Consider the following 24,978-nt stretch of genomic DNA (forward strand, 5'->3'; position numbering starts at 1 on the left):
TCATGAAGGTGGAAGTCTGGGAGCTGGTTGGGGTGGGTGGGACAACAGGTGAAAGAGTGTGAAGATATGGAAAGTGTAAAGTGAATAATTTATACTTGAGAGGATATATGAATACATGAGCTTGGACTGACGCAAGATGGTAGGAGACCTGGAAGGGAGGGACGTGTCGTGGAGGATATGAAAGACAACACATATTGAGGAGAGACTGGAGAAATGTTCATAAGGGACCTTGTCAGTCATGTGCACAGAAGACAGGATGGGGGCTTTATAAGAGCTGCATGACACCACCACACATTTTACCCTTCCCTTTTTGAAGACATGTTGCCTTGCTGGTTCTCTACCCATTACTATGGGGAAGGGGTCATCCTGGAAGGGCTTCCCTCTCTGGATTACCATAAAGATTTTTTAGAATATAATAAAGAGTTAATGGACTAAAAAAAATCTATGTATTGTATACTTAACAATGTTCTTATTGATACATTTTGAGCATTTAAGCCCCACCCCTGGGAATCCCCCAAATCCACCAAAAGCGGCTGCTCATGGGCTGGGCTTACATAAGTACCTCCCATTTATCTAGAGGCAGCCTAAATTTGCCAGGATTGTATCTGAAAATTAGGGACAGTCCCTGTAAATTCAGGACTATTGGGATACAGAGTAAATTCAAGGAATGTTACGCTGTAGCACAGGTGAGTTTGTTACTTGTGGCTACATCTTTAAAGAGCACCTGCTCGCAGGATCAACCCTATTAAACCATACACACTGTGTGGTAGGGTTGATACTGATAAGTAAAACAAAGCCTGTATCATGTTATTAATTAGCATTTTATTAATATGTTAATTAGGTCTTCAGATCAATGAGGGACAGGCCTGAGCCCATCAGAGCACCAGAGCTCTATCTCCCTCACTTACAACCATTCTCCCATCTGGCCAGCTATCTCCTCTGGCCCTGTAATCTTGCACCCGCTATTGGCGCATGCACAGCGCATCCGTCTCTGCTTCCCCAGAAGTGCAGATGACTACTGATGACCATAGGGTTGCTACTGCTGACAGATGCTCTTGAACAGTTCCCTAAAGGCAGACGTATCAGCCCCTGGGCTCCAGTGCAAAACCTCTGCCATGGAACAATATTGGTGCTTTCTTATGTAACAGAGGGACCTTGGGGCTCCTCTCAGGTAGCAGCAAACTCAGGCCTGCTACATCTGCATTCCAAAAAGTTTCCATCAGCAAACAATACTCATTGCTGGCTGTGAAGAGTAAAAGGGAAACGGGTGAAAAATAGGGGTAGAAAGGTGGCATCTCAAAAAGTTACAAAAAGCAAGTGGAAGACAAAAGAGGAGAAGAACGAGACAAGTGCAATTGGAGAAGAATACAAAGAAGCAGACGGGTGATGGAAAACCTGACACAAGGGAAACATGATGGATCCAGAGCTGAACAAGAGCCAGACACAAAGGAAGGAACAGGGGATCCGTAAAGTAAGGAGATAGAGAAGGATGGAGAAGATAGTGAGGGAGAGCAGTGCTGTCGTCACCACCTCCCGCCTCCCCCTCCCTCCCGTCATCTCTCTCTCTCTCGCCTTTGCAGTTTCTAGCTGTTAAGAAGCCTCAGTCTTCTCCACAAGACGGTCCCTTCCCCGGGCCGGCTGCACCGACACTCAAATGGAGCACAACTCCTCCGGCCCGGGGAACTTTTCCAACCTGGACCTTCGGGGCTACAGCACGGAGGAATTAATTATCACGGCAACGTTTGGCACCATCCTGTCTCTGATGTATGTGGCTGGAATGGTGGGGAATGTGTACACCTTGGTGGTCATGTGTCACTCCATGAGATATGCTGCATCTATGTACATCTCCATTATTAACCTGGCCCTGGCTGACCTCCTTTACCTCTCCAGCATCCCGTTCATCGTCTGCACCTCTTTTGTCAAAGACTGGTACTTTGGGGACATAGGGTGCCGGATATTGCTCAGTTTGGACCTCTTCACCATGCACGCCAGCATATTCACCCTTACCGTCATGTGTACCGAAAGGTACATGGCCGTCACCAAACCTCTGGACACGGTCAGAAGGTCCAAGGGCTACCGAAAGTCCATGGCCATTGCCGTGTGGCTGCTGTCTCTTCTTCTCACCTTGCCAATGATGATCATGATGACCCTAAAAGAAGTGGAAGGGAAAGGGGTGAAAAGAATGTGCGCCCCAACTTGGAGTGAGGATGCCTACAGAACTTACTTGACGGTACTCTTCAGCACGAGCATCATGGCACCGGGCATGATCATTGGGTACCTATACACCAGGTTGGCCAGGACTTATCTTGAATCCCAGAGGAACCCCATCAATAAGAAAGAGAACAAGAGGTCACCAAAACAGAAGGTGCTAATTATGATCTTCAGCATTGTCCTCGTCTTCTGGGCTTGCTTCTTGCCTTTCTGGATCTGGCAGCTAATACGACTTTACGACATGTCCCCTCCGCTCTCCTCTCAAACCCAAAAGTGCATTAACTACCTGGTCACCTGCTTGACCTACAGCAACAGCTGCATTAACCCTTTCCTGTACACCCTGCTCACCAAGAACTACAGGGAATACCTGAAAAACAGGCACAAGAAGTTCTACAGGTTCACCTCCTCCTTCAAGAAGAGAGGCTCTAACCTGCAGTGTTCTTCATGGGGTCGTTCAATGTCCTCCAGCAACCAGTACGACTATGTTTCAGAGTCTATCGGCATGACATGTGTCAGGGACATCAAGTGATAGGCGCTTGTCTCAGGTTCAGCACTGGCTGCAGGTTCACTGCAGGGGGACCTCTGACTCTGGTAAGTGACAGCAAGGCGGCCAAGATAATTTAACCCCTCCAGCGCTTGCTCCTTGCTCATAGCAATGTATCCTGCTGTTATCACTGCACTGCTCTGCAATAAACATGAGAGATACTCGGCCGGTTGTGTGATTTGTGTGTAACCCTTACATTGCCATAGACATGGAGGCTACTGCAGACTTAGGAATCTAAGCCAGGATTTTTGCAGTCGATGCAGCAATCAGCATATTTATTGGTTACTGTCCCTTTAAGAGCTTACAATAGTCAGTCACCCTCATATACAGTCCTTAACCAGGGCTCTGGTTATAGCAGGTTCGTAGACATTGGTTTCCCAATACTAGGCTCATCCCTCTTGACCCTTGAAGTGAAGCTCCACATTTTCCTACCACATTATAGAATTGTATTGTAAGCAGCTTTAATAATAAACATCGATCAAGGCCAAGTGATCCCTTTAACAAGGAGAAGCAATCCAAGAGCAGCGGTGGTGAAATCAAAATTCCCTATGACTGCTCTTCCTGGCACCAGACCACTAAAGTGTCACCACCTGCCCTAACAGGGGTGCACCATCAATGAGGCCAGGTGAGGCTTTCGCCTCAGGCAGCAGAAAGGCTAGTTTCACCCCTATGCCCTAAGGGCCATAATAAATGTATATGAGGGAATCACTCATAATACAATTCCATAATAGTGTTAATGGTGGAGATTGAAACTTATAGGGGAACTCCACTTTTATTCCCAGACATGAAATCAATACAGTGTGTGAGCTGGGATATAAAAATAGCTGAACATAATGCTAACATGAGCGACTTTTTCACCTACGGCCAAAGGGCAAATGTTATTATTATTTGTATTTTTTTTGGGGGGGGGGGGGGGGCATACCATTGTTTTGGAAGGCGACAAATAAATCTATATACATATATATAATACCATCATAAGGGACCTATCTACAGTAATATTCCCAAAAAGTGTTGTAATAATAGTGCCATACAAAGCTTACATACAGTAATTGTGCCATACAGCTTTATAAAGCTCACACATAACCGTGGCATAAAGAACATCCCTGCTGCTGTAGGCCATGATGTACATTAGGTAACTCAAAAAACATTAACATGGTGCTTCTAGGGAAAAGTCTTTGACTTCAGTGAAATCAGCGTCAGGCAGGAGTGTTAAAGCAGCGAGGATATCGGTAGTGGTTCCAAAGTAAACTGAACTCATCTTAAGAACAAGTGGATTACTTATGGATCCCACCACAGATGGCAGCTTCTCATACCACCACATGGGCAAACATATTCTAACTCAACATCACATCCATGTACCCATTCTACCAAAACAGCTTCCACTCTTCTCGGAAGGATTTCTATGTCCATTGGGCCAAAAGAGGTTAGGCGTTGTTGTTGGTCTTGGGCCTTGGTTAGGGGTTGAATGGTACTGAGGTCAGGACACTGGTGTAGACCAATGAAGTTCTCTAACGCCAGTCCAAATTTTCCGGGCCTCCTCTTGCCCAGCCAGTATGGTCATGATGGAACATCAGCCTTAGGCCTCATGCACACGACCGTTCCGTTTTTTGGAACGGGCGGCCCATTGTAGAAATGCCTATTCTTGTCTGCAAAACGGACAAGAATAGGACATGTTCTATTTTTTTTGCTGTCCGCATCTTTTGCGGCCCCATTGAAGTGAATGGGTCCGCATCCGAGCTGCCAAAACAGCGGCTCAGATGCGGACCCAAACAACGGCCGTGTGCATGAGGCCTTAGGTCCACTAAACTAAGGGGATTTTTCATGGAAGACCAGACATGGAACCTAAGATGGGTCTTTTTCTAATTTTGTAACTGATAAGGAACATCCTCGATAGGTAAGAAATGAGGTCAGACCCATTTTTGAGGTCACAGGTGATATTGAGACATTTAGGGCTGCCTCATTTGAGAAGATCCTATGCACAATGGCCATCTTCTATAAGAGGACCACCCCTCCTGAAGACCATATTTCCATAGGTGATTGCCTCAAGAAAGTTTCTCTATAGCTTACCAACACATTCCATATAACACCTCCTTCTACCGGTTTCTATAAATTTCCTCTGCTTCATGAAACCCACCCACCATCTGGTCCCTGCTACCTCTTGAAGTTCTTCACTAGAACATGGCTTAAAATTGGCCAAGAAAAATTCTCATGTTTTGTTTCAAATGTAAAGGCCAAAGAATACTTTGCAGGAGGTATTATCTCATCTTCATTACCCTTCAGGGATACAGCTAGGTGAAGAGTAGGTTAGAGAAAGATGAGAGGCATAGGCTTGTTTGACCTTGGTCTGAGAGGCAGCTTCCCGCAGCAGAAGCCTCCTGCAATAGTTCTGCCTACAATCAGGACCAAGCAAGGTTTAAGCCATCCTTCACGTAAGCCTCTGACATTCTTCAGATAAATGTGGAGAAAAACAGAAAGTGAAGAACATCTATCTACGGTATCTATCTCCTTCCCATCTATCTCTGCTCTTTGCTTTACGGTTTCCAGACCTCTTTCATTGACATAATGAACATCCTTGCCAAGACCAAGCCTCCTCCGCACCGTGTACCTGCCTGCTTAACCCTTCCACAGCCAGTGGATCTGCTCAATGCTACTACCTGTACAGTAATTACTGTATTTCACTGTGACTTGGGCATTCAAAGGCCTCAGGGGATGTGACTGAGCTGAATGGCATATATATCTCTCCTACTGACCTGCCTGTGCGGGTGTCAGTCTCCACTGTATTTCTGGCATTGTATTCAGGAACCAGTAGACACTATAACTCCTTATGAAACCAAACAGAAATTGTGAAGGCCACTAAAAAAGGGATGCTATTTCATTTAAAGGGGTACTATGGCTTGCGGGTGCCCCATACCAGCATAGCAAGTGAAGCAGCAGCTCTTGTGATCCTGGGTATCCCACCAATCTACTTAGGGCACTTTAGATTCCAGTGCTCTGTCCACTTGTCTGAGCAGATTTATAGGCACAGACAAGTGGCACCATTATATGGGCACTGTCTGTGTCTGGCACTGATATGGGGGCATTACATGTGTATTATAGCCTACGGCTGGCACCATTACATGGGCACTGTCTATGGTTGGCACTGGTATGGGGACATTATATGTGTATTATAGCCTATGGCTGGCACCATTACATGGGCACTGTCTATGGTTGGCACTGGTATGGAGACATTACTTGTGTATTATAGCCTACAGCTGGCACCATTACATGGGCTCTGTCTGTGGTTGGAACTGGTATGGGGGCATTACATGTGTATTATAGCCTACGGCTGGCACCATTATATGGGCACTGCCTGTGGTTGGCACTGATATGTTATGTGATGTTATATGAGCATAGACTGTTATGGGGAGGCTGAGCCTGGTACGTAGGCACTATAGGCTGCCCTATTATGGGGGCACTGTGGCTGGCACTGTAAATGGGGCACTTGGCAGCATACCCTCCTGTCATTCCTGTCTCTAGACACTGGGGTGAGAGTTGCTTCTAAGTTTTGCAACTTTCTAATATACTTTTCTGTTTCAGTTCCTCAACATTTTCCAGATCTCTGCTTGCTGTCAGTGAATGGGAAAAGCCCATTTGCATCCAGAGACTGAAAACCTGTCCTAATACGTCTCACAGTTGAGAATAAAAACATAAAAACACTTAAATAAATTTTTTCCTGAGCTGATACATAGTAACAAACCACCAGGACAGGAAAAAAAGATCTGTGCTGTTTTACTTAAAATATGTGGATTGTCTAGACTGGCAATGACTGTAACGAATCTTCAGCTGTGAGGAGTGTAGAGGGTTTAGGCCTGTGAATACTTGCATTCAGGGATAGCAAGCGGAGATCTTGAAAGTGGTGAAGAACTGACGCACACAGTATATTAAAAAGTTATAGGAGTGTTCACTAAATAATGATTCAACCTTATTTCCACAGGAGTGGAGAACCCCTTTAAGCTGTAGGGGGTGGAGAAGTTGGGATGGGGAAGGGGGGGACACACAATTCTCTTGCTGTGTATTTCATTCTTCGTCCGTGCAGCCGTCAGTGTTACTATTCTAAACATGTCTGCTGAGGTGGATCAATTAAGCAAGCGACATCAGGTTTATATATATCCGCTCTATAAATACTGTACAGCTGGGATCAGCCGTCATTTACTGCAGGCAACAATACACATATAATGCAGGAGACATCTCCAGCACTTTAATCAGAGGAGAAGGTAGATGACTCTGACCCCTATAGGGCTCCAGGGTATAGAAGAAGGGGGGCCCACTAATGGTCCCGAAATCCTGGTAAGCTAGGAGGCAGCAAACCAGAGTAATGGGAAATTACCTGGTAGATGGAGCGCGGGGGGTCTCAGATGAGAGGATTTTCGGTAGCATAGTCATCTCCTTGCTGTCCTCCTTCAGATCGATATAATATCTAATAGGATTTTACGCCTCTTCAACTTTTTAATCCTTGTGTAGTGAGAGGAAATGTAGACTTCTTAGGCCCCTTGCCGACGAGCGAGTATTCGACGCGGGCGCAATGCGTGATGTGACCGCATTGCGCCCGCACTGAATCCGGACCCCTTCATTTCGATGGGTCTGCGTACATGAGCGTTGTTTTTTCGCGCATCACTTGTGCGCAGCATGCTCTATATTGTGTGCGTTTTTCACGCAACGCTGGCCCCATAGAAGTGAACGGGGCTGCGTGAAAATGCAAGCAAGTGCGGATGCGATGCGTTTTTCACGGATGGTTGCTAAGAGATGTTGTTTGTAAAACTTCCGTTTTTTATCACGCGCGTGCAAAAAGCATTAAATCGCATTGCACCCGCACGATAAAAATTTAACAACTGAACGCGATCACATACAAAACTGAATGAACTTGCTTGCGAAATCGCGCATTTTTCACTGAACGCATCCGCAACGCATCCAGACCTAATCCGCTCACGCTCGTCTGCAAGGGGCCTTAGGCCTCCTGCACACGGCCGTTTTTTTTTCCCGTTTACTGGCCGTTTTTTGCGTTCCGTATACGGTCCGTATACGGAACCATTCATTTTAATGGTTCCGCAAAAAAAACGGAATGTACTCCGTATGCATTCCGTTTCCGTATTTCCGTTTTTCCGTTCCGTTTTAACATAGAACATGTCCTATTATTGCCCGCAAATCACGTTCCGTGGCTCCATCCAAGTCAATGGGTCCGCAAAAAAAACGGAACACATACGGAAATGCATCCGTATGTCTTCCGTTTCCGTTCCGTTTTTTGCTGAACCATCTATTGAAAATGTGATGCCCAGCCCAATTTTATCTATGTAATTACTGTATACTGTATATGCCATACGGAAAAACGGAACGGAAAAACTGAACAAAAACGGAAACAAAAAACGGAACAACGGATCCGTGAAAAACGGACCGCAAAACATTGAAAAAGCCATACGGTCGTGTGCAATAGGCCTTAGTGTCAGAGACTGTGACAGACAAGAGCTGACAGTCATACAGTTTTAAAGGGCCACCGACCCAATATAAAATGTGCCAATATCAAGGGAGACTACTTTTCTCATCGGAGACTGAAGCCTTAATTCTCTTGAAGGGCATCTCCACCCAGATTCACCTCTGACAATGGGCAATCTAAATCAGATGGAGTAAAGGAAGATGAATGGTTGAGTTGGAAATCTATAAATAGCAAAAACATCAGACCGGAGAGGGTGTGAGGACTAATGCACCTCCATTATCACCTTCCAGCAGCGCCTGAATATGGCAAGTTTTATAACTTAGAGGAATTAGGACACAAAATGTCAAGATGTCTTCCAGTTACCTCAAAGTAAGGAGGAAGGAGCAGCTGTCGGGTGACAGTGGCTGAGATATCCCTCTCCTGGGACTGCACATGATAGGTGACCCCTGAACCACCGGATGACCAGAGGAGGGACAACTGACCATTGATCACCATGATTGACCAATAAACTAAAGATACTGAGCCACCTTCAATATCATCAAAAGGACCCTGCTGACCAATTTGTCATTCAGGCTGAAGCAATATATCACCAGATGTGGGATGAACCACTAGATCACCATGGATGACTGCTGGACACCCAGGGATGATCAATAAATCACGAGACATGGATAATATGAGATGAGGAAAGGAGAATAAATCCCTTGTAGGATCAAATATGGACCTTGTTGACCAATTTTTTAAGAGGGACTGAGCATTAGCTCTCCAGATGAGGGATTTCGATCACTATGGTTGACTGCCAGGGATGACCACCAGGGATGACCAGATATAGACATGTGATCATCAGAGAAGGACCAGTTTGTCAACATGTAAAGCCTGTATTAAACTGGCAGATTTTTGAGGAAAGGACAATAAATCCCTTGTAGGAGCAAATATGGACCATGACCATATTTCAACGGCCCCATAGAAGTGAATGGAGGATGGCCGCACATGCGCAGTGCGCCCTCTTTCAGTTTACGAGATAGGTGTTGGTGCCAGAGGTGGGACCTGCACCTATCATACAGTGGGGCCATATCCTAGCAATATGCCCCCATTCTCTGAGATGAGAATACCCCTTTAAGTGCTGGATCAGCTATATGAAGGACAAACCAGTCGATTATCTCGGATCACCAATAAACTCCCAAACAATAATGGAACCAAACAGTTTTTACGATCAGATATGGACCTGGCTGACCAGTTCAACAGAGACTAAGCAATGGATCACTAAACGAGAGAGAAACCATTCGATCACCATGAATGTTTGCTGGATCACCAGGAATGATCAATAAACCACTAGACATGGGTGACAGTAAACCATTTTTATGATCAGATATGGACCATGCTGACCAATTAATCAACAGGGACTATGAAACGGATGAGGGACAAAGCACTTTATCACCATGGATGACTGCTGGATTACCAAGAATAACAAATCATCAGACACACGATCAAGGAGGAAGAACCAGTCTGTCAACAGGGACTAAGCAATAGATCCCTGATGAGGGACAAGCCACTCGATCACCATGGATGACTGCTGGATCACCAAGGTTAACAAATAAACCATCAGATATAGACACATAATCAGAAAGGAAGAATCAGTCTGTCAACAGGAACTAACCAATAGATCACCAGATGAAGGACAAGCCAGTCGTTCACCATGGATGACTGCTGGATCTCCAAGAATGACCAATAAACCATCAAATATGGATGCTAGATCCTTGGAGAAGAATGCTGCTAAACCACTCCATGTGAGCAGACATGGACCCCATTGACCAATTTGAAACCAGTGGCTGATCATTAGATCACCAGATGAAGGAGGCACCAGAGACTGGGACGCTTATAGAAGCATTTCCAGTAGAACACTTGAAGCTTATGGGGGAAGTTGAAGCTGAAGTAATTATGGTGGCATCTAAAACTGATGCATTTATGGAGCATCAGGCACTGAATCCCTTGGTGAGGCATTATAGAGGCATATATGGGGTAAATGAAGTCCAAGGTTGGCATTTGAAGATGAGGCACCTATGACAACATTGCTGTAGCATTCATGGGGCATCTGACTCTGAAGCATTGACCCTATAAATTGTTATGGGGAAACTTGTACTATTTTTTTATGCTTGGGGTGTAGTTAATTTCCATTGCTGGGGATATGGATTTTACAAGAGGAGTTATGGCTGGTGAGCATCTTTATGATCAAGTCTTCCAGCTGCAATGATAAAAACGAGCACAACCTCCGAAGCCTTTCAATGAATTGCCTCCCACCAGCCTGTACATTGCAGTCACATATAATTTGCTTGCTGAAATGACTTTCCCGACTATCTTTCCCTATTAGTTTGAATGTGTTGTCACTTTTCAAAGCGCTGTAAAATCTAATTAGATGCGCTATCGTTAATTAGCTCACAGTCGAGATCGTGTTTGGTATTGGAGCAGGCAATGACGAGATGCAACAGTAAAGACGTGTATACAGTTTAGATCATTGTCAGTAAGGAGCACTGTGTGGGTGGGGTCTCTAGCAATGTTTATCCTGACATTCCTGAGTTATGAATACAATTCCAGAAGTACAGTAAAGACTGATACTCATGCAAACACATCGAAGAAAAAAAAAAAGTGAAGATGGGCATCTCTTGCTCAAGATAACTCAAAAATGATGCATAATATTGCGGGGAAAAGTAACTTTATTCAAAATGTGCTGTTCCTTTAAATAATGTACCGTCCCTTTAAATAATGGGATGCAGCCTAAACAATAAAAAGATAATGCAATAACCATGAAAATAAAATGGAGACCTTTACAGAAGGCCTGCGGGTGCCCGGAGATATCCAATATAATGACGCAGTGTAGATGCCATGCTGAGGTTGCCACTAACTGTGCCTCTGTGCAACCGCAATTACACAAGAGCTATAATTACCCCATAAAAATACATTCATCAAGATAATTATTTTGTTATGGTCACAATTTCAGACCACTGGGCGCGTCCTTAGGACTCGAGTTGCTACAATAACAGTCGAGCTGGGGAAAAAAAAAATCCCATTTTAAATGTATTCTACAGATGTAGTAGAGCTGAGTTGATTGTTGGCACAGTGTGGTATCTGTGGTTTTATGCACTGGTCCATTACCTAAACATGGCGATTGTTCACAATGGACGAGTGATACATTCCCACTGAGCAACACAATGCTATTAAAGTGTGGAATTTAATACTATAATAACATTTTAAAGCAATCACAGCGAATGATTTGGCATTGAGTCAGTTATAGTCATTCTTTCAGCCACCACTAGAGGGAGCATAAGAGCTTACTGCTTAGTAAAAAACAGTATGCACTAAGCTCCTATGCTCCCCCTAGTGGTGGCTACAAGCAGCCAGAATTGTATCATTTAACTCAATGCTTACGCAGGGGTTTGTATCAGAAAATCCAGCTCATTAGCATGTTTTCTCAGGGGCGGAGCATCTGAGAGGAACTCTCAAGGGATATACAAAACGAACTACGGTACATTTTAGCTAATGTTTTACAGTAAGGTTGGACAAGGGTATTTGTCAGGTTCTGTAAAAACTAGATCATCGGTGAATCCCAGACAAAAGCAATCAATAGATAGAGGCTGCCAGACTATTGGCTCCGCCCCCACAAAATGGTGGCCTCTACTCTAAGCAGATCCCAAACAATAGACTAAAATGGCTATTTTGCTGTAAGTTTCACCACTGGAGCTCCTTGAGGCGTTCTTTAAGAAGCTGCCAGGAAAATACCAATGTGGTTCTTGCTTCACTATGAAATATTAATTTACAGCGTCACGATTATCTCCTCGGCTCTCCGGTGTAAACACTTCAAGACACCCGCTATCTGGAATAGACAGCTAAGCAGGAATGACTATATCATGGTAATGAAGGGATCGGCTCTGTAAAATGAATTACTTAATAGTCAGTGAACAAAGCTCATCTACTCAAAAGGGAATGTCCATTTAAAGGGGAACTCCGCTTGTGACTTTTCCCAGTATAAATCTATAAAGAATGCTGAGCCATTATGTAAATACTTAGCTTTACTTATCCCTTAAAGATCCCGAGTTATTCCATGCATGTTTTTCTCCATTCACAGCCAAAGCTACATTCAGGATTCTATTGGTTGCCCTTAGAAACCGACTGGGGTGTTCTAGACCGCCAGTCATGTGACCCTCGTTCAGATCTGATGCAAGGATTACTCTCTGGCAACCGGAAAGCAGCAGAATTCTGAATGTCGCTTTATATGGGAATGGAGAAGAAAAGATTTATACTGTAAACTTTTGTGACTTTTTTCAAAAGTGGAATTATCCTTTACATTTCCCTGACGCTGCTATTTTAAGATCCTTATTGATGAAGCCGTCCATTGTTTGCCTTCTCTTTCCCATAAATGGCAGCTACCATTAGCAATAGCATGTCAATTGATTTGGAGTAGGGTAAGAGTAAGAGCGCTTCTCATGGTTGGAAGTCATCATCGAAGGGTTAAATTATTTGGCGCTATGAGGACTGACTCAGGTGGGGAGATTTTGTGTAAAGAAAATAGTGCCTTCATACAGTCTCCAAATAATGCTGCCATATACTGCCCGCATAATACCACTACCCAATGCTGAAATAAAACTGACACTTGGTCAATTAACAATACTGTATGTACAGTCCAAATCATGCAGCCATATAGTAGTAATAATACTGCCATATACATCCTGTATAACACCACTATATAGTGCTAACATAATACTGCTACAGGAGCGTGACTATAGCGGAAGCGACTGCTACGGGGCCCAAACTCAGAAGGGACCTGCCCAGAAAGGAGAATGAAAGATTTTGTTATCAGGCCCCCCTCAACAGTATTATACAATGACAGTATATAGTGACATGACATACAGGATATACGTGTAGGAAATGGATGGTGCAGCTGTCTGGCCTGCTCTGGCAGAGCTATCTTGACTAGCCGCAGGAGTGAGGGTTGCACGGGAGGAGGGGGTTGCTTGTGGAAGGGGGTCCCAGTCAAAAATTTGCTGAGGGGCCCAGTCAGTTCTAGTTGTGCCACTGTGCTGCCATACATATCCTGTATAACTATATAGTGCTAAGATCATACTGCCATTCATATCCTGTATAACACCACTATATAGCGCTAGGATAATACTGCCATTCATATCCTGTATAACATCACTATATAGCGCTAAGATAACACTGCCATACACATACTGTATAACATCACTATATAGCGCTAGGATAATACTGCCATACACATCCTGTATAACACTACTATACAGTGCTAGGATAATACTGCCATACACATCCTGTATAACATCACTATATAGCGCTAGGATAATACTGCCATTCATATCCTGTATAACATCACTATATAGCGCTAAGATAACACTGCCATACACATCCTGTATAACATCACTATATAGCGCTAGGATAATACTGCCATACACATCCTGTATAACATCACTATATAGCGCTAGGATAATACTGCCATACACATCCTATATAACACCACTATATAGTGCTAGGATAATACTGCCATACACATCCTGTATAACACCACTATATAGTGCTAGGATCATACTGCCATACACATCCTGTATAACACTACTATACAGTGCTAGGATAATACTGCCATACACATCCTGTATAACACCACTATATAGTGCTAAGATCATACTGCCATACACATCCTATATAACATCACTATATAGTGCTAAGATCATACTGCCATACACATCCTGTATAACATCACTATATAGTGCTAAGATCATACTGCCATACACATCCTATATAACATCACTATATAGTGCTAAGATCATACTGCCATACACAACCTATATAACATCACTATATAGTGCTAAGATCATACTGCCATACACATCCTGTATAACACCACTATATAGTGCTAAGATAATACTGCCATACACATCCTGTATAACACCACTATATAGTGCTAAGATAATACTGCCATACACATCCTGTATAACACCACTATATAGTGCTAGGATCATACTGCCATACACATCCTGTATAACACCACTATATAGTGCTAGGATCATACTGCCATACACATCCTATATAACATCACTATATAGTGCTAAGATCATACTGCCATACACATCCTGTATAACACCACTATATAGTGCTAGGATCATACTGCCATACACATCCTATATAACATCACTATATAGTGCTATGATCATACTGCCATACACATCCTGTATAACATCACTATATAGTGCTAGGATCATACTGCCATACACATCCTGTATAACATCACTATATAGTGCTAAGATCATACTGCCATACACATCCTGTATAACACCACTATTTAGTACCAGGATAATACTGCCATACATACAGTTGTGTTCAAAATTATTCAACCCCCAATGCTGTAAAGGGTTTTAGGGAATTTAGTGTACATTTGTAATTGTGTTCAGAATGAAATCTTACAAGGACTTTTTAAAGAACCAAATGCAACTAAAATGACATCAATTGTTTTTGTAATACAGTATTAAATGTTTTTTTTGTGATTTCTTCATTGACACAATTATTCAACCCCTTAAAGACTACCACTCTTAAGAACAGAGGTTCATTCAAGTGTTTTCGATCAGGTATTGAAAACACCTGTGGATGTCAAGGAGCAGCAATCAAGCATAATAAGCACCAATTAGGCAGATGTAAAAGGACTGTGATACTCAGCTCCTTCTAGACATTTACTGGTGTGTTTACAAACATGGTGAAGTCAAGAGAATGGTCCAGGAAGACAAGAGAAGAGGTGATTTCTCTTCACAGGAAGGGCAATGGCTATAAGAAGATACCAAGAGACACCATAGGAAGCATCATTCGCAAATTCAAGGCAAAGGGCACTGTTGAAATGCTACCTGGTCGTGGCAGAAAGAAGATGCTGACTTCGACTGCTGTGCGCTACCTGAAGCGCAAAGTGGAGAAAAGTCCCCGTGTGACTGCTGAGGAACTGAAAAAAGATTTGTCAGATGTGGGTACTGAAGTTTCAGCTCAGACAATAAGTGGCACACTGCGTAATGAAGGCCTCCATGCCAGTACTCCCAGGCGCACCCCCTTGCTGTCTCCAAAGAATAAGAAGAGTCGACTGCAGTATGCCAAAAGTCATGTGGACAAACCACAAAAGTGTTCTGTGGACTGATGAAACAAAATTAGAACTGTTTGGGCCCATGGATCAACGCTATGTTTGGAGGAGGAAGAACAAGGCCTATGAAGAAAAGAACACCTTGCCTACTGTGAAGCATGGCGGGGGGTCAATCATGCTTTGGGGCTGTTTTGCTTCTACAGGTACAGGGAAGCTTCAGCGTGTGCAAGGTACCATGAATTATCTTCAGTACCAGGAGATATTGGATGAAAATGTGATGCAGTCCGTCACAAACCTGAGGCTTGGGAGACGTTGGACCTTTCAACAGGACAATGATCCCAAGCATACCTCCAAGTCCACTAGAGCATGGGTGCAGATTAAAGGCTGGAACATTTTGAAGTGGCCATCGCAGTCACCAGACTTAAATCCGATTGAGAACCTCTGGTGGGACTTAAAGAAAGCAGTTGCAGCGCGCAAGCCTAAGAATGTGACTGAACTGGAGGCTTTTGCCCATGAAGAATGGGCGAAGATACCCGTAGATCGCTGCAAGACACTTGTGTCAAGCTATGCTTCACGTTTAAAAGCTGTTATAACTGGAAAAGGATGTTGTACTAAGTACTAAGATTGAATGTCACTTGGGGGTTGAATAAAACTGATAAGGATGTGAGCACAGAAAAGACATTTGTGGTTATTTCATTATAAATGTTATGTTATATTTGTCTGACTTACAAGATGACTGAAATGATCAAAATCAATGTCAAACTGGACAAAACACTCAATTTCAGTGGGGGTTGAATAATTTTGAACACAACTGTATCCTGTATAACACCATTATATAGTGCTAAAATAATTCTCCCATTAACACCCTGTATAACACCATTATATAGTACTAAGATAATACTACCATACACATCCTGTATAACACCACAATATAGTGCTATGGAAATACTCTATTCCCATCCAGTAATAAGCTACCATATGACACCACCATATATTGCTAAGATAATTGTGCCACATAATATCCTGTATAATACAACCATATAATGCTAAGATAAAACTGCCATATGCACCCTGTATAACACCACCTTTTAGTGCTAAGATAATACCACCATATACATCCTGTATAACACCACTATATAGTACTAAGAAAAAACTGCATTCACATTGTGTATAAAGCCACCATATAGTGTTAGGATAATACTGTCTGTCATATGCATCCTGTATAGCACAAACATATAGTGAGAGATTTATCAAACAGGCTTAGTTGCCCATAGCAACCGATCAGATTCCACCTTTCATTTTTTTATAGCTCCTTTGGAAAATAATCTGATTGGTTGCTATGGGCAACTAAGCCAGTTCTCCTTTAAACCAGTTTGATAAATCTCCCCCATAGAGCTAAGATCATACTGCCATACACATCCTGTATAACACCACTATATAGTGCTAGGATAACACTGCCATACACATCCTGTATAACACCACTATATAGTGCTAGGATAACACTGCCATACACATCCTGTATAACACCACTATATAGCGCTAGGATAATACTGCCATACACATCCGGTATAACACCACTATATAGCGCTAGGATAATACTGCCATTAACATCCTGTATAACACCACTATATAGTGCTAGGATAATACTGCCATACACATCTTGTATAACACCACTATATAGTACCAGGATAATACTGCCATACACATCCTGTATAACACCACTATATAGCTCTAGGATAATACTGCCATTAACATCCTGTATAACACCACTATATAGCTCTAGGATAACACTGCCATACACATCCTGTATAACATCACTATATAGTGCTATGATAACACTGCCATACACATCCTGTATAACACCACTATATAGTACCAGGATAATACTGCCATACACATCCTGTATAACACCACTCTATAGTACCAGGATAATACTGCCATACACATCCTGTATAACACCACTCTATAGTACCAGGATAATACTGCCATACACATCCTGTATAACACCACTATATAGCGCTAGGATAATACTGCCATACACATCCTGTATAACACCACTCTATAGTACCAGGATAATACTGCCATACACATCCTGTATAACATCACTATATAGTGCTATGATAACACTGCCATACACATCCTGTATAACACCACTATATAGTACCAGGATAATACTGCCATACACATCCTGTATAACACCACTATATAGTGCTAGGATAATACTGCCATACACATCTTGTATAACACCACTATATAGCGCTAGGATAATACTGCCATACACATCCTGTATAACACCACTATATAGCTCTAGGATAACACTGCCATACACATCCTGTATAACACCACTATATAGCGCTAGGATAATACTGCCATACACATCCTGTATAACATCACTATATAGTGCTATGATAACACTGCCATACACATCCTGTATAACACCACTATATAGTGCTAGGATCATACTGCCATACACATCCTGTATAACACCACTCTATAGTACCAGGATAATACTGCCATACACATCCTGTATAACACCACTATATAGCGCTAGGATAATACTGCCATACACATCCTGTATAACACCACTCTATAGTACCAGGATAATACTGCCATACACATCCTGTATAACACCACTATATAGTACCAGGATAATACTGCCATACACATCCTGTATAACACCACTATATAGTGCTAGGATAATACTGCCATACACATCCTGTATAACACCACTATATAGTGCTAGGATAATACTGCCATACACATCTTGTATAACACCACTATATAGCGCTAGGATAATACTGCCATACACATCCTGTATAACACCACTATATAGCTCTAGGATAACACTGCCATACACATCCTGTATAACACCACTATATAGCGCTAGGATAATACTGCCATACACATCCTGTATAACATCACTATATAGTGCTATGATAACACTGCCATACACATCCTGTATAACACCACTATATAGTGCTAGGATCATACTGCCATACACATCCTGTATAACACCACTCTATAGTACCAGGATAATACTGCCATACACATCTTGTATAACACCACTATATAGTACCAGGATAATACTGCCATACACATCCTGTATTACACCACTATATAGCGCTAGGATAATACTGCCATACACATCCTGTATAACACCACTATATAGTACCAGGAAAATACTGCCATACACATCCTGTATAACATCACTATATAGTGCTATGATAACACTGCCATACACATCCTGTATAACACCACTATATAGTACCAGGATAATACTGCCATACACATCCTGTATAACACCACTATATAGTACCAGGATAATACTGCCATACACATCCTGTATAACACCACTATATAGTGCTAGGATAATACTGCCATACACATCCTGTATAACACCACTATATAGTGCTAGGATAATACTGCCATACACATCTTGTATAACACCACTATATAGCGCTAGGATAATACTGCCATACACATCCTGTATAACACCACTATATAGCTCTAGGATAACACTGCCATACACATCCTGTATAACACCACTATATAGTGCTAGGATCATACTGCCATACACATCCTGTATAACACCACTCTATAGTACCAGGATAATACTGCCATACACATCCTGTATAACACCACTATATAGCGCTAGGATAATACTGCCATACACATCCTGTATAACACCACTCTATAGTACCAGGATAATACTGCCATACACATCCTGTATAACATCACTATATAGTGCTATGATAACACTGCCATACACATCCTGTATAACACCACTATATAGTACCAGGATAATACTGCCATACACATCCTGTATAACACCACTATATAGCGCTAGGATAATACTGCCATACACATCCTGTATAACACCACTATATAGCGCTAGGATAATACTGCCATACACATCCTGTATAACACCACTATATAGTACCAGGATAATACTGCCATGCACATCCTGTATAACACCACTCTATAGTACCAGGATAATACTGCCATACACATCCTGTATAACACCACTATATAGCGCTAGGATAATACTGCCATTAACATCCTGTATAACACCACTATATAGTGCTAGGATAATACTGCCATACACATCTTGTATAACACCACTATATAGTACCAGGATAATACTGCCATACACATCCTGTATAACACCACTATATAGCTCTAGGATAACACTGCCATACACATCCTGTATAACACCACTATATAGTGCTAGGATCATACTGCCATACACATCCTGTATAACACCACTCTATAGTACCAGGATAATACTGCCATACACATCTCGTATAACACCACTCTATAGTACCAGGATAATACTGCCATACACATCCTGTATAACATCACTATATAGTGCTATGATAACACTGCCATACACATCCTGTATAACACCACTATATAGTACCAGGATAATACTGCCATACACATCCTGTATTACACCACTATATAGCGCTAGGATAATACTGCCATACACATCCTGTATAACACCACTATATAGTACCAGGATAATACTGCCATACACATCCTGTATAACATCACTATATAGTGCTATGATAACACTGCCATACACATCCTGTATAACACCACTATATAGTACCAGGATAATACTGCCATACACATCCTGTATAACACCACTATATAGTACCAGGATAATACTGCCATACACATCCTGTATAACACCACTATATAGTGCTAGGATAATACTGCCATACACATCCTGTATAACACCACTATATAGTGCTAGGATAATACTGCCATACACATCTTGTATAACACCACTATATAGCGCTAGGATAATACTGCCATACACATCCTGTATAACACCACTATATAGCTCTAGGATAACACTGCCATACACATCCTGTATAACACCACTATATAGTGCTAGGATCATACTGCCATACACATCCTGTATAACACCACTCTATAGTACCAGGATAATACTGCCATACACATCCTGTATAACACCACTATATAGCGCTAGGATAATACTGCCATACACATCCTGTATAACACCACTCTATAGTACCAGGATAATACTGCCATACACATCCTGTATAACATCACTATATAGTGCTATGATAACACTGCCATACACATCCTGTATAACACCACTATATAGTACCAGGATAATACTGCCATACACATCCTGTATAACACCACTATATAGCGCTAGGATAATACTGCCATACACATCCTGTATAACACCACTATATAGCGCTAGGATAATACTGCCATACACATCCTGTATAACACCACTATATAGTACCAGGATAATACTGCCATACACATCCTGTATAACATCACTATATAGTACCAGGATAATACTGCCATACATATCCTGTATAACACCACTATATAGCGCTATGATAACACTGCCATACACATCCTGTATAACACCACTATATAGTACCAGGATAATACTGCCATACACATCCTGTATAACACCACTATATAGTACCAGGATAATACTGCCATACATATCCTGTATAACACCACTATATAGCGCTAGGATAATACTGCCATACACATCCTGTATAACACCACTATATAGTACCAGGATAATACTGCCATACACATCCTGTATAACATCACTATATAGCGCTAGGATAATACTGCCATACACATCCGGTATAACACCACTATATAGCGCTAGGATAATACTGCCATTAACATCCTGTATAACACCACTATATAGCGCTAGGATAATACTGCCATACACATCCTGTATAACACCACTATATAGTACCAGGATAATACTGCCATACACATCCTGTATAACATCACTATATAGCGCTAGGATAATACTGCCATACACATCCTGTATAACACCACTATATAGTACCAGGATAATACTGCCATACACATTCTGTATAACACCACTCTATAGTACCAGGATAATACTGCCATACACATCCTGTATAACACCACTCTATAGTACCAGGATAATACTGCCATACACATCCTGTATAACACCACTATATAGTGCTAGGATCATACTGCCATACACATCCTGTATAACACCACTATATAGTACTAGGATAATACTGCCATACACATCCTGTATAACATCACTATATAGCGCTAGGATAATACTGCCATACACATCCTGTATAACACCACTATATAGTACCAGGATAATACTGCCATACACATTCTGTATAACACCACTCTATAGTACCAGGATAATACTGCCATACACATCCTGTATAACACCACTCTATAGTACCAGGATAATACTGCCATACACATCCTGTATAACATCACTATATAGTGCTATGATAACACTGCCATACACATCCTGTATAACACCACTATATAGTGCTAGGATCATACTGCCATACACATCCTGTATAACACCACTATATAGTACCAGGATAATACTGCCATACACATCCTGTATAACACCACTATATAGTACCAGGATAATACTGCCATACACATCCTGTATAACATCACTATATAGTACCAGGATAACACTGCCATACACATCCTGTATAACACCACTATATAGTACCAGGATAATACTGCCATACACATCCTGTATAACACCACTATATAGTACCAGGATAATACTGCCATACACATCCTGTATAACATCACTATATAGTACCAGGATAACACTGCCATACACATCCTGTATAACACCACTATATAGTACCAGGATAATACTGCCATACACATCCTGTATAACACCACTATATAGTACCAGGATAATACTGACATACATGAGTTGTATAACAGTAATGTCCAAAATATGCAAATGTTATCCAAATAAAACTGTCCTCTACTGCTTTCAACATCAAGCAGATCCATTTCTAAATAAGACCGCCATATGCCTATAAAAAAAGCTGGATGACTATTGCTATGATTGTTCTCATCCTTGGGGACCTCTAAGGATCTCTGGACCAAGACCGTTGCTTGCTTTGCCAAAAATTAGTCTACCGTGGTCCGTGGATCCAGTAATCTGTAAGGGGAATTCTGGAGACCAATTTTTATGTTCTTCTACCAGTAGTGCCCTGCAGGGCCATACCACTGTATAGAGGAAGGGGGGAGGGAGTGAAGGCTGAAGAAAAGTACTTCCTAAGGCCTCATGCACACGACCGTTGTGTGCTTTGAGGTCCGCAAATTGCGGATCTTCAAAACACGGATGGCGTCCGTGTGCGTTCCGCAATTTGCGGAACGGCACGGACAGCCATTAATATAACTGCCTGTTCTTGTCCGCAAAAGCGGACAAGAATAGGACAGGTTATATTTTTTTTGCGGTCCACGGAACGGAGCAACGGATGCGGACAGCACACGGAGTGCTGTCCGCATCTTTTGCGGCCTCATTGAAGTGAATGGGTCCACATCCGAGCCGCAAATACTGCGGCTCGCATGCGGACCAAAACAACGGTCGTGTGCATGAGGCCTAAGGCTACTTTCACACTCACGTTTTGGCTTTCCGTTTGCGAGATCCGTTCAGGGCTCTCGCAAGCGGTACAAAACGGATCCGTTTTGCCCTAATGCGTTCTGAATGGATGCGGATCCGCTCAGAATGCATCAGTTTGCCGACGTTCCGTCTCCATTCCGCTCTGGAGGCGGACACCAAAACGCTGCCTGCCTGCGTTTTCTCTGACACAATCTGGCACAATAGAAAACGGCTATAGAAGACATAATACAAACGGATCCGCTCACGACGGATGCAGACGGTTGTATTATTATAACGGATCCGTTTTTGCAGATCCATGACGCGAGTGTGAAAGTAGCCTTAGGCCTCTTGCACTCGACCGTATGGTTTTGCGGTCCATTTTAAACGGATCCGTTTTTCCTTTTTTTGTTTCAGTAGTGTTTCCGTTTCCGTTCCGCTTCTGTTCCGTTTTGCCATTGCGTTTGGTTTCCGTTTGTTACGGATCGGAAGCGGAAGCATACAATAATGTTTAAACAGCAAGTACAAAAAAAAATGTAAATTGGGCTGGGCATAAAATTTTCAATAGACGGTTCTGCAAAAACGGAACGGATACGGATGCATTCCATTTTTTTGGCGCAACCATTGACTTGAATGGAGCCACGGAAAGTGATTTGCGAGCAATAATAGGACGTGTTCTTTCTTTGAACAAAACGGTAATACGGAAACGGAATGCACGCGGAGTACCCTCTGTTGTTTTTGTGGACCCATTGAAGTGAATGGTTCCGCATACGGATTGCAAACGGAACGCAAAAAAATTGAACAGAAACGGGAAAAAAACGTATAGGATAGTCCCTCATATTGCAGTGCTGACCTGACCTGTGTCATGACTGGTGCCCTTTAAGAACATGTTGACGAGATAAAATGTACTTCCCCTTTAAATTAGCAATTCAATCTATTGCTGTGGGAGCAAAAGAGAGATCAGAAGAATCCGCGCGGTGAGGTGTATTCAGGTTTGCGATCCCCAGACAATTAACAGCGATGAGGTCTAGCAGAACGCGTCATCGTAATTCCGCAGCGTGATGTTTTTCTGCAGAGCGTTGCAGAAAAAAAAACAAAAAAAAAAAAACACGTAATTGCTTCCTCTCTCCGGTACGTGTGACCCTAAGGGCTTGTTAATCGCGCAGCTACGCGGTCATGAAATATTCATAGGGACAGGACGCTCGCCGGTGATAAAAGAGGCATCAGCCTGCGCTGATACATTGTAACAAACTGGACGGCGGCAGTCCTATTGACCTCACAGGGTTTTTTTTTTTAGGCTGGATCCATTTGTAACAAACACGCAGCTCTCACGTGCAGTACGTCAGGATTTTCCTTTGGAGGCGAACCGAGAATGTTCCCGTTCACTGACAGCAAGCAGAAACAAGCATTATGCTTCATTCACGCCCCCTCCTACAGATTGATTTTCAGGTTTTTTTTGGGCAGAAAAGATGAAAAGATAGGAATCCACCATGAGATGTTACAATGTAACTAGTAAAAATTGGGGTAGGAATATTTTTGTAAATGCCAACCAGCCTCCCGCCACATAGTGTCATATAGAAGATAAAATCGATGGGGGTTCATGAAGTGGGATCTTTACCAGGTTCTAAACATAGGGGGCGCTGTGCCAGGTGTTGAATCTACAACTCTGAGCAACACTTTCTATACAGATGCATTAGGCACCGCAGAGACTCCCTAAAAAGCGTACTTCCCCTTTAAAATATTATGATACGAGGAGAGTGATAAATATCTTAAAGGGGCTGTGCCACCATTAAATGTCATTTTAATATAATTGCATGAAAAACGAGTTACTTCTGTAATATATATTCTGCTACAAAAGTGCTCCAGTTGTGAATTATTCTCTTTAGATCCATGGCACCCTCTGATGTTTAATCTGCATAGTAAGGTGCACGTCCACCTACTGAGGTGGACGTACATGCTCAGTTGCATCCTTCAATTGCCACCAGCCAGATACAGGGAGAGCGCTGCAGCAGAATGGACATGCCCCCTTAGAAAGAGCACACCCCTGAGCTGCAGCAGAAAGGACATGCCCCCTTAGAAAGAGCACACCCCTGAGCTTCTGCAGCAGAAAGGACATGCCCCCTTATAAAGAGCACACCCCTGATCTGCAGCAGAAAGGACATGGCCCCTTAGAAAGAGCACATCCCTGAGCTGCAGCAGAAAGGACATGCCCC

The 24,978-nt window shown here is 42.5% G+C and overlaps 1 protein-coding gene across 1 annotated transcript in view; it reads left to right on the plus strand.

The window, feature by feature from the left end:
• Window positions 1–1,589: 1,589 nt before the first annotated feature.
• Window positions 1,590–24,978, plus strand: part of LOC121004006 (urotensin-2 receptor-like) — a 31,278-nt gene continuing 7,889 nt past the window's right edge. The window contains exon 1 of the mRNA XM_040436025.1: window positions 1,590–2,802. Within this exon, the coding sequence (XP_040291959.1) occupies window positions 1,655–2,740 (1,086 nt within the window). The 5' untranslated portion in view covers window positions 1,590–1,654 and the 3' untranslated portion in view covers window positions 2,741–2,802. The remainder of the gene's footprint in view (window positions 2,803–24,978) is intronic.

The sequence above is a fragment of the Bufo bufo genome, chromosome 6 (assembly GCF_905171765.1).
Source record: "Bufo bufo chromosome 6, aBufBuf1.1, whole genome shotgun sequence".
Classification (NCBI taxonomy): domain Eukaryota; kingdom Metazoa; phylum Chordata; class Amphibia; order Anura; family Bufonidae; genus Bufo; species Bufo bufo.